This window comes from Diadema setosum, chromosome 11 (genome assembly GCF_964275005.1).
Source record: "Diadema setosum chromosome 11, eeDiaSeto1, whole genome shotgun sequence".
Classification (NCBI taxonomy): Eukaryota; Metazoa; Echinodermata; class Echinoidea; order Diadematoida; family Diadematidae; genus Diadema; species Diadema setosum.
Genome location: NC_092695.1, coordinates 10,577,159 through 10,589,159, shown reverse-complemented (window position 1 = coordinate 10,589,159; position 12,001 = coordinate 10,577,159). Strand labels below are relative to the sequence as shown.

The window sequence follows — 12,001 nt, the reverse complement described above, 5'->3', positions numbered from 1 at the left end:
TTCCAATTTTCACATTCCCCACATTGCCCCTTCCCAATATTTGGTTCACGCCATGTGTGGGTGTGTGTGAGAGTGTGTATAATCTTTGTTTTCTAGTGCTTTGTTGTTGTTGTTGGGGGCACCTTGGTCTGTTTGCATTGTAACCTTGGCTTAGAGATATATGTATATATTTCTTTTTCCTTCTTGAATAGGATCACATGTACATATGATCTGAGTATAATATGATTTACTAGGAAGAATAAAACATGAAGTCTTTGTTGATGACACAAGAACAAAGATCAGAGATTGCTGAATCTGTCTGACTGTGAATGTAATTTTTCACCCATAACTTCAGCTAGAGAATTGGGAATTCAGTTTTGTGAGATGGATAAAAATGAATACAGAATATGTGTTTGATGTATGAAGTGAGTTGACAGCCAGTCCTTTAGGTCAAAGGTCAGTGAAGGGTCATATTCATTTTTGGTGGGATAGGGGAAGTAAATAAAGAGTTATAATGTCCATGTGCTACTAACTCGAACTTCACATTTACATTTCTCAAAGTATTTATTACAGAGATAACATCTGGCTTCAATATTTTGCACATGAATATCATTCTTCTTTATATTTTGATGCAAAGGAGTAGAATAATTTCATTTTTTTTTGTATTTATGTTGTCTTGCTCTGATGGATATGAGAGCACATTGAAAGTAAGAAGATCGATTTGACCTTGGATAAACTTGCAACTATGCAAGTCATAAATACTTTTGAGTGTCAAATGAAACAGAACTGATGGCTTTGAGTGGCCTCTTAAGTTCACTTACCTCATTCCCAAGGCTTAGGTTATCCATTAGCACCCGTCCTCGCACTGTTGATTCTGATTTATGTATTTTCCATTGCCGCCGCTAAGAGCCTTTCTTCTGTCCTGGATGTGTACGAGTTGTTTTCCCCACCGCAAGTGTCTCCTTCTGGGTGAAATGTGGAGGGCTGTCGTGACAGTCACCCAAGTAATGGCAGACATTTCAGCCAGATTGGTAGAAGACCTCGTTAGCAAGAGCAAGCAGGGTGCTTGAAACCCTCCTGCCCGCTTGCCCAGGCTACTTTCATTCTCTAGCGGGCAAATGAAATGAATGTCCGAAAAAATGTCTGAAAGCCCATCCTGGGCAAGTGGGAGAGATTGTTGTTGTAGTTGTTGTTGTTGTTGTTGTTGTTGTTGTTGTTGTTGTTGTTGTTGTTGCTGTTGTTGCTGTTGTTGTTGTTGTTGTTGTTGTTGTTGTTGTCGTCGTCTTTGTTGTTGTTACTGCTCCCTGGCAACTCTGCTTGGCACCAAGAGAAGACGGTACACATTTTGAAAATTATAACATGCAAGCGATACTCGGCAAAATCACTCTGAATGCCATATGACAAGATGTACATAGTCTTTATATGTCCTGCCCAGCGACATCTTTAGCAATTAGGAAGAATATGAGGTTTGGTATGTGTAAGTTTGTTTGTTTGGGATGTTTCTGCGAGCTGAGAGGCAACCTGTACTGTAGGTGAAATGCTGATGTCCATGATGGGAATGTGACATTCCAATCATGTCAACTTTTCAATTAACTGCCTGTAGACATTGGAAGGGCTTTCTAATTTTTTTTTTTTTTTTTTAAGTATTCTCTACCTTAAAACTGAATGTCAGTTGCTACATCAAGTGAATTCCAAGTCAGAATCAATGACTATCTAGTTCATTGGGCATCATTTTCATAAAATGCAACCAACTATCAGCGGCACTTTACGCAGAGGAGTTGCTGAGATTTAACCAGACGGATTCTTGATTTGGCTGATTGCTTCGATGTAAAGATTGAAACAGTGTTAATTCTACCTTGTATGATTAGTTTAATCCATCAGATTTGAAACTGTACATTAATAGCTATTGTGTATGGAATCGTAAGCACATAGAAGTATGATGCTTGTTAATTTATATCCCCATCCTCTTTTTGTGTATTAGAATAAAAGAATAAAATCCATGTGAAATGCCAAGAAAAATTCATACAATTTCTCGTGCAATTGTTGGCCTTATTACAGATGGAATTAACAACTCGCATATTCTAGTCAGCAAAAAATTAAGCTCAGTGACTCCTTTTCTTTGTAGCTTTCACTCAAATCTGGTCGTAGAATTCTGTTTTGCACGAGCGTTGTAGATGATGCGTGAGGCTGGCTCTGATGCAGCCATGTTCCCTAGGGCTCGGGTGATTTAAAATGCTAATTTGTCGCTCAAAAGATGTGATCTGCAGTTCCCACAGCAACACTCAACTTCACATTCACCCATTCTCGGTTCTCTCTCCTCATCTCCATCTTGTGGTGTCTCCCTTCCTCTCTGTCAGTCAGTCAGTCTGTCTGTCTGTCTGTCTGTCCGTCTGTCCGTCTATCTGTCTGTCTGTCTGTCCGTCTATCTGTCTGTCTGTCTGATTGTCTCTCCCTCTCTGTCCCTCAATGTTTCCTTCCCTTAGATATGTAACATGGAGCAGTGCAAAATATCCGTGTCAGGTGATTTGCATACATACTAGAAAATCCAATTCAAGGAGAAACTAATAGACGATCAAGTCAAGGAAATGAATGAAATAGATCAGTCAAATTGAAATGGAATGAAGCAAAGATTGTATGGGAGTTATTCATGGCATGTCAGCTGAGATGGAGTTGGCATCTTGGATGAGACATATTGGTCGTGTGACAAATGGGATATTTGTTTTATGTTTCTAAAATGTACCTACAAAATTCCCCACAAAGGTCATGAGATGGGGAAATGTATGATCAAAAGGAGAGCAAGAATTGATAGAGTTGAGCATTGAGGTTGCCTTAAGGAATGAAGGCAATGAAATTATGGCAACAGATATATCACAAATGAAAAGGTCAAAAAAACTGGATTCAGGCTGTGAAGTTTTCTCTTTTAATGCTGGATGATGGAAAGTCTCATATATTACAGACATACATTGAAATCAATAGTTCCATCAAAGATTGAATTTTATATTATAATATGGAGTAATCTTATAACCCTGTAGACTTGCTTATTGGCAGTAGAGCCCAGTGAAGCTCATATTTCTCCAGCTGACATGCCTTAAAATTACTGAATAAATGCATTCAATTAGATATGATATTACAGTGCAGTACAATATCGATATCCAGCTATAAATTGCTCAGTTTGGAGACGTGTGAAGTCGCATTCCCTCCAGCACTGCCTAGCTTTCGAGAGTGGCGAGCCAAGCGTGGGTATGGAAGTATGCTGAGCAATATGCGTTTGGAAAGATTTTGACATCTATAGTCTACCCTGGAGCACAGACATGTGTGACCTTTCAGTGGTATTGATCTGGGAGTTGTCGCGGTACAGTCGTAGACGACATCACCCCCAAAAAAGAACCAGTGCCAGAGACAAGCAGGCATATCTATTCATATCTATAAACCCCTTTTCCTTTAGCTGAGATGGGTAGCGGACCATTACTTCCAAAATCTATCTCATTTAAAATCATGACAAAGAGAAGAATACCTCTTTCACATAGTTGCAGTTATTATTTTGTTAGCTACATAGTTACTTTTCTTTGATTGGGAATATAGCTGAAAAAAAAAAATTGAAGGGGGAAAGCCATGCCACTTTGCAGTCATTCTGCAAAGCATCTTCATCAAAATGTCATATTCCTTCTTATTTTGTCTCTCAATTCCAGTTGCCGTATGTTCTTGAAATTATATCAATTGCTCGTGTTGCAAATATTGCACTTTTGACAAACATATGAAATGTGCATCTCTTGTTTGTGCAGGTGTATGTGTATGATGTGTGGATAAATACAATAGATTTTTATTGGTAAAGAAGACATGATAGAAGATGGCAATAGAATTTTACATCTTTTTTTCTCTTTCTTTTCTTCTTTGAATATTCTCATAATATCTCCACAGAACAAAAACCGCAGCAGCCCAGAGAAGCTGAAGAATGGGATGTCAGAGGACGGCTCAAGCAGACGTCGCTTATCTGGGGTGAGGATCACAGATACACAGCCAGAAGGCCTGCAAATGGAGACAAATTGATGTAGTGTGAACAAGAGGAAGAATATCTCCCAGAGAATGTGGGGCAGCTTTGCACAAAATTGTTCACATTATGAAATTTGTCTGGTGTTGTGAGGGGGAAAGAGCAGAAGAAAGATGGTTTTCTACAGTTTTAGGTTTCATTTAGTGTAAATTTTGTAGGTTTGAAAAGCTAGGAGTATAACTAGTGTAAATTCATTTGAGAAGGTAAAATGCAAACAGAAAATAAGTTCAGCAGGGACCATTCTTTTTTTTTTTTCTCCAGCAAGTGGCTTGTGAATGACTCTGCTAGATGTGGTGGTTACTATGTTTTTCCAGTTCTCTGGCAAATCAAAAAGTTAGCACTGTTTTGTCAGGTCCTTGTGTTGCATGGTCATATTCCAATACCAGTAAGTTTTAGTTTTTATGCAATCTTTAATGCCACAGTGAAAGTGTCTCAAAGGGACTGTTATCATAAGCGTACAGAGTAAAAGATGGAAGATGAATATTTTTTCAAAATCATTTTTCTGCTTTCTCCAGAGCTCACTTGGTGACTCTCCCTGCCCGACGCCCCCTGTCCCTTCACCAAACTCCGGTACCACCACCACCACTGGAACCACCTCAGCCACCACCTCCCCGGTTACCAGCCCGTCCACCTCCTCCTCCAACTCTTCCACGGCTTCTACCTCCAGCGATGACTTCCAGTCCCCCGACACAGTGGAGGGCAAGGGTCCATCACAACATCACCCTCACCATCACCTACCCACCAAGCAGGCCTCTGCCGACTCGGCGGCCTGTCGCGTCTCCCCACTGACGACCATTACTCGAGAGAGGAGCAAAACACTGGGGGACATACCCACGTCGCCGACCACGCCCAGCACCCCTACGAGTCGGGAGCGCACCACCTTCCAGTTTGAAGGGGACCAGTTCAAGGCCCTGAGGCCAATTCGACAGAAGCCACCTCTTGTCAGGTAAGACTTTGATCTGATCTAATGGTGTCAGAGAAATTCCCTGTCCCCCCCCCCCTTTATTCCATATCCACTGTAAAAACAACAGTGTAAAAGTGTGATATTATGCCTAGATGCTGAAATCTTTCGTAATAATGAGTTGAGGTACAAACCATAATGCCAGACATCTGCAATGTGTCCTTTCTGTAATGCCTGTCACCCCGTAAGAGGCAAAGAGTGACCTCATCGATGACAAAAACCGATGCAGGCATGATGTGCCATCCCAACACGCAGATGGTGGATGTTTTATCATGTTCCCAAAAAATGAAAATTTGCAGAAAAATCATAAATATCATGATGTATGTTATCAGTGCTACTTTGACTGTAATATTATTGTGGCTATCCATTTGTTTTTAAAATGTGATATCATATAGGACACTTCCTAGTAATAAATTAGTAATCAATATAAACAATTTTGTTTGTTCTTGGTCAAGGTATTTTGAGTCACCATTTTGCAAATGATGCTCAAAGCCAAGTTGGTTCCCATCTCCCTCCCTTCCTAGCTCCCCCCAAAACAACAACAACAACAAGAAGAACACATAATTGTCAACAACATGCTGATGCATATTGGCACTGTCTGCAGGCACGTCACACCTGTTTATTGATCTGCGTTAGCATGTAAATATAAGTAGGGTGGAAGGGGTGATAAGTAAACTTACCAGTAGGCAGAATTCCCAATACATTTATGCATGCATACAATGGCTGATGTTTGTAACATGAGAAAGGACATTGCCCTCACTGAGAGCCTGTGTTGTTGCTTTGCAGAACGTGCAACCAAAATAGCCACCATTACAATTCTTCAGACACCTTGTCGTCCCTATCTGGTTACCAAATGCCTTATGGCAAATGGTAACCTTCAAGCCTAGCTGATGCGAATTGTGGTACCCCTTCCTCAGAAGACTTGCTTGATTTGTGTATCATCTCTCTTCATATATCTACGTATTTCTCCATTTCTATCTATCTATCTGTTTGTCAATCTATCTGTCAATCCATCTATTTCTCTTTCTCATTTTCTGTCTGTTTACAGAGCCATGAGTGTAGGTGGCAGAGCACACATGTTTAGTCCTGGCCAGAGTCCGCGGACACCCAACCTCACCCCTAGCTACCGTATGTCCTGGAGGCAGGCCATCTTCAACAGGGTCGTGACCCCGATGAGTGAGAGCAAGGCTCCCCCTAGTAGGTTTCAGAGGCTTAACATACCAGCTTAGAAGGCATTCATGTGCTGCATCAATTAACTCTTAGCATATCACTTTCTGAAACTGGCTGGTTTGCCACATTATGCTTTGGATGAAAGACAGATGTAGAGAAATTTAGAAAATTGCCCTAAAATTCTTTACAGGCACGAAAGATAAAGGAGAAATAACAATAATGATATGATCTTCTTTACCCAGGGTAGCGTCCAGAATGCCCTGGGCACAACTGTTAATCTTGTAAGCCTCGTACTTTGGGTCACTGATAAGTTGAACAACTCTGGTACTTGGGTGTGGGCTTTAAAGCTTTGAGGTCTTTGTTATTGTCTTGATAGAATAAACATGCAATGCACGGGAATCTGTGGCCACATTGGCTTTTAATATCTATTAATGGTGTGTGGATATTTCCCTAGCATTTCTTGGAAAGATTTGCTTCTTGCACATGTTTCAGTCCTGACAGTGTTACATCTGTACTGTATCACCCAAAGTATTTGTATACCTGGTACCCAGAAATTATATACTGAACTAGCTACACATAAACACCTCTCTCATTCTAGAATTTATTTTCCTTTCCTCCCTCCCTCCTATAACCACACAGCCTTCGAGGAGCAAGACGAGTACGTGTTTGAGGAAGCCGAGGAGAGGGAGGGAGCCAAGGTGGAGATCAGCTCAGTGGCCAAGCCCAAGCGCTTCACCTCCAGACTGGCCGTCAAGGCTCTCTGGCAGCGGGCGATACGAGAGCAGATCATCCTCAACAGAATGGAAAAAGAGAACAAGAGAAATCAAGGTACCATCACATCTTGTGTGTGTCTTTGTGTCTTTCTGTGTCTGTATGTCTGAGTCTGTATGTCAGACTGTGTGTATGTGTCTGTGTATCCATCCTTCTTTACTTACTCTCTGAATTTGGGAGTCAACTTTCACAACAGACACACATGCAGTTTGCAATCTATTTATGCCTCCACCACAGAGTGTCCCTGAAGGCATTACGTTTTCCGGTTGTCTGTATTTTCACTTTTGGTTTTGTGGACAACGCAGCTTTAGAACCTGTTGACTGTAAAACTTGTAATATGTATGTATGAGTAGATGATGCTGTGCCTATCAACTTGTGGGTGCATGTGCTGAAGGTCAAAGGTCATAGATTCTGTGGGAAAAGTTTTTTTGCCATGGGGTCAAAGGTCAAGTGGAAAGTTAAGACTTTACTCCTTTCTCCATGTCTCTGAAATGGCTCAAGGTATCTTCATAAAATGTAGTACATTTGCATGTACGTGTATTGCCTGATGATTATCCTCTTGGAAAGTTTTTGATCATGGGATCCAAGGTCAAGAGTCAAAAGCTCAGGTCAAAATGCTCAAATTACACATACATGTATAAATATTATAGCCAGCCTTCCATTGATGATGAGTACCACTAGACATCATCCATCCCCCATTCCGTACCTCCTCCCAGCCCGCCTGGATGCTGTGAACGAGAAGAAGATGAAGCTGAACTATGAGGAGATCACGCCCTGTCTGAAGGAGGTCACCAAGCAATGGGATAAACTCTTAGCTCTACCCAACAGGCAGCACACAGTCATCCCTTATGAGGACATCAACAAGCTGTACAAGGAAGGTGGGTACACATAAAACCCCTGCCGTGTGCCGTCAAAAGATATCGCCCAGCGGCCATTTGCTTATTGATAATGGTCTCCTCCTCCATCTGTACCTTGGGATGAGATGAAATATAAAATATATTGTTATATATATATATATATTTGTTTACATATTTCTTCTTTTTTTGTACTCTTTAAGCACTCCTATAGACAGTATTTTTGATGTGAATGTTGTTGATTTGTCATAATGATTTCATTTATAGAAGTGGAATAAAACTGAAAATACAAAAATGAAAATATTCATACAATTCAAAGTTCATATTTCGTCTTATGCAACAATATGTTTCCAATATTGCTGAGTTTTGGCACGTAGCTGATGTTGATGTAGGTATGAGTTTACATGGACAAAACAAAATTAACAAAAATATTAACAAAACATATGCATGTTCTTACATATTTGCACTATTATTGATGACATCAGAGACCACACATACGTACACACATATGCATTCATACATGATGTTGTTGTGTTATCCATGCCTTGATACAGGAGTGCCCAGGACAAGGAGGGGAGATATCTGGATGATGCTGTCCGAACAGCGCCTCCTCCGCTTGCCCCCGGGTGGGTCCCAGATTCCGGAGTCCGAACCCTACCCAGAGCTCCTCAAGCAACTCACCACACACCAGCATGCAATCCTTATTGACCTGGGTGAGACAACAACCATAGAATTCTTTTGTTTGACAAGTATTTCTATCATCTTTGCAGTTGCATTGTCTTTGTAAGTTGTTCATCTTTTATTCTGAGTTTCTGCCACTCACCGAGTTTGTGGACAGCAGCATCATTGTGCTCTAACCTCAAAGTAATGCTGATGGCTTCACTGAAATTGTCAGAGCATATCTCACAGATTATATGTTATAGGAATAACGCGTGCCGCGGAGTTGTTTAGCGAGTATGCAGTGCACGAGAGGTTTCTTCTGAGCATGCGCACTCCACACGAGCCGGAGGCGAGTGTGGAGTGTGCATGCGAAGAAGAAACCTCGAGTGCACTGCATATCGCTGAACAACGACGGGAAAATGCGTTATTCCTTTTATAAGATGGCTAAGTAATTTCAAACGCGAGGTGAATATACCTTGTATGAGAAAGAAATAATGAAATAAATCCAATATCAAAGATTTTGAAATTGTACTCACCGTTGGAAAATGGCCCAGAGTAACGTTAGGCTTTCCCCGAGATTACCCCATCCCAGCTTGTGTTGAATACTGTAAAAGTGGATATTTTCGCGTGACTAATTTTTCGCGCTTGGCCGGGTCGCGCTAGTTTCTGGTTGCGCGAAATGCGCGAAAATTTGAACACCGCGAAAATTTCAACCATGGATTAGACAATTTGGGTGCGCGAAAATCCCACGGGCGTGCAGGGATAGACACTTTTCGCGAATGATCACGTGGTACACTTTGACCAATCAGCAAGCTGGAAATTACTTAGCCATCTTATAATTAGGGATAGATCCCCACAGAGAGAAGTAGATATATTCCTCAAAGTGTATCAATACATCATGAATCAAACCTTGCTGCAGTATCTTCTTCTTGAGGAATACAAGTATGTAACAAAAAAGGAAAGGGGGTGTTCCCTTGAAATTTTTGATATTTCCCAGTATGTACTTCACCAAATTGTATCCAGTTTGATGAACATTTTTTTTTGTGTTGTGTCTGTTTAAGAGTCAAACTTGTTGAGCAGCTTGATTTGAAGATGTTGTCGCTCTAAAGACATGTAATTCTTTTATTTTTTGAAGTGACTGAGTAAAATGAATAGATGAATGAATGAATGAATGAATGAATGAATGAATGAATGAATGTTGCATTGATCACTGCAACTTATATCTCATCCCTCAGGTCGCACTTACCCCAACCACCCATACTTCTCCAACCCCCTGGGACGGGGCCAGCTCTCCCTATTCAACCTGCTGAAGGCCTACTCGTTGCAGGACGATGAAGTTGGCTACTGCCAGGGACTCAGCTTTGTGGCTGGTGTCCTGCTTATGCACGTAAGTTCTGCTTTAATCAAGACTCATAAGGTCTGATGTGGCACATATTGTATGAAACAATTTATGTATCATTTATCATGTTAATAGATAGTGAATAATGTTCTTTATCATTCTCCGTATCAGACAGTGATGGTATCTGTAATACATCCTGGGTATTTTGCACATTATATCTTATGCTGTATGTTCCCAGTTCAAGCTGTTGACAGATATCTCTTGCACTGAATCTTTGAGGTTATTATTGGTTATCATCTCATTTGAATCATATGCTGCAGTGCAGTGGTTCATTATGCATTCTGGGAGTATACTGATGATAGTAATGTTACATCCATGTAGCACATTATATAATAGCCAATGAGCCTTCATGTACAATATCATCCTAGCCACCAAATGGAATATCATCAGTGCTGACTTTGCAGTCCACAATGCTATACCATGGAAGTGTTTCCGTACATCTCTGCCTACATGGGTGGAAGAGACTGAAATGTTAAACTTGGTACAATATATTCATGGCAACTAGACTGTCATATCAATGTGATAGTGATTGGCAGACATCGTGGTTGTCATGACAACCATGAGGCATGCTGCAGTTGTCTCTACATTCCTCTCTGTCATCTTCTGTCGCCACAGATGGAGGAGCAGCAGGCTTTCAAGATGCTGGAGTACCTCATGTTCTCCTGGGGCTTCCGGAGGCAATACAAACCAGACATGACAGCTCTTCAGGTGAGTGCACCCAGCTCGGCCTGGCAGCAGGCAACCTCCTCACCCTGTGGCCTAAAGAAACACATGTTTTTGTGCATCACTGAAAGGCAATCTGCCAATCAGTTACAGTAGAAATGCAAGTAGTGGTAGTACAGAGATATTAGTGAGCTTTAGATCTGCAACACAAACACTAAGATGACGCAGCCTCCCGAGTTGGACAATGGAAACAGCTGTCTCGTGCAAATTGGGATTTCCATAAATAAGGGGTCCAATTTGTGACATTGTTCAGTCTCCCGGTTATGTCTGACACCCACATGTGTTTGCTGCTCTGAGTAAGATGTGAATAGTGGAGTGAGATCTTAAAGTCATTCTGAGCATGAGGATGCAATATCATGCTTAGAATCACTTTACATTTTAACTCCACTGTTTGCATCTTTACTCAGAGTCACAAAAACATGTGGATGTCAGATGTAACAGGGACACCAAAATGTCACAAAATTGGACCCCTAATTTGTGGCATTACCCAAATGCAGAACACCAAGGCGTAGTTCACTTTTGCTGTTGTAGCCCATTAAGCATGAATCCGTTGTTAGTTAGGTAAATGAGTGTCAAATTCTGAGGATAGGTAAGCTTTGCATTACATATCTTAGAAGATATACCCACATTGTTCTGTTTATCTCTCAATGTCACCATGTTTGTGCAAGCTTTTTTCATAATCTCACTGTAGGAAAAATTCATGAGAGTACTTTGTTTGATACTGAAAAGTTTACGGCATGAGAGCTTTGATATGTAATTACAAAGCTTTTATCTGAGCTATGGTACACCCTAGTAAGTGTTCACTCAAAAATGCTTTTGAGGCAAACGTTTTCACAATCACTCTTTTTGGTTTTCCTCCTTTGGTTTTTCTCCTCTTCCAAATATCAATTCTCACCCTGTAGATCCAGATGTACCAGCTCTCCCGTCTGCTCCATGACTTCCACCACCGGCTCCACGACCACCTGGAGCAGAACGACGTGGCTCCGTCCCTCTATGCGGCTCCCTGGTTCCTCACGCTGTTCGCTTCCCAGTTCCCTCTGGGCTTTGTGGCCAAAGTCTTCGGTGAGTCATATGTCTGCGTGTCTGATGCTAATGAGGTGTGTAGGCCATACACAATGGGGCAGCAAAGTGGCTCTGGTGGTAGTGTATTTACCTTTCAAATGAATGGCTCGGATTTTGGCGTGGGTTCGAATCCAAGTGAGTTTTACTGAGCAATGTTGTGTATTATCATGCCGTTCCCTCTAGTACTGGCAAAACACCCTGTCCCTCAGATAGGACATAAAATGGAGGTCCCATACGTGAAAGAGTCACAACCTATGCAATAAATATTGTGCTTCATTCATTCAGTGTAAAGAGCAGGATTCATAATCAGGTGAAGTGGTCTGCCCCAAGTACTCCTAACTAGACTGCATGGAAGACCAACCAGTGCAGCTGAA

At 41.3% G+C, this 12,001-nt stretch overlaps 1 protein-coding gene across 1 annotated transcript in view; it reads left to right on the top strand.

Moving 5' to 3' along the window:
- Nucleotides 1-12,001, top strand: part of LOC140235021 (TBC1 domain family member 1-like) — a 119,240-nt gene that overhangs the window by 101,759 nt on the left and 5,480 nt on the right. The window contains exons 8-16 of the mRNA XM_072315060.1: nucleotides 3,898-3,975; nucleotides 4,543-4,973; nucleotides 6,037-6,185; nucleotides 6,798-6,986; nucleotides 7,646-7,807; nucleotides 8,338-8,496; nucleotides 9,679-9,830; nucleotides 10,458-10,550; nucleotides 11,468-11,627. Of these exons, the coding sequence (XP_072171161.1) occupies nucleotides 3,898-3,975; nucleotides 4,543-4,973; nucleotides 6,037-6,185; nucleotides 6,798-6,986; nucleotides 7,646-7,807; nucleotides 8,338-8,496; nucleotides 9,679-9,830; nucleotides 10,458-10,550; nucleotides 11,468-11,627 (1,573 nt within the window). The remainder of the gene's footprint in view (nucleotides 1-3,897; nucleotides 3,976-4,542; nucleotides 4,974-6,036; nucleotides 6,186-6,797; nucleotides 6,987-7,645; nucleotides 7,808-8,337; nucleotides 8,497-9,678; nucleotides 9,831-10,457; nucleotides 10,551-11,467; nucleotides 11,628-12,001) is intronic.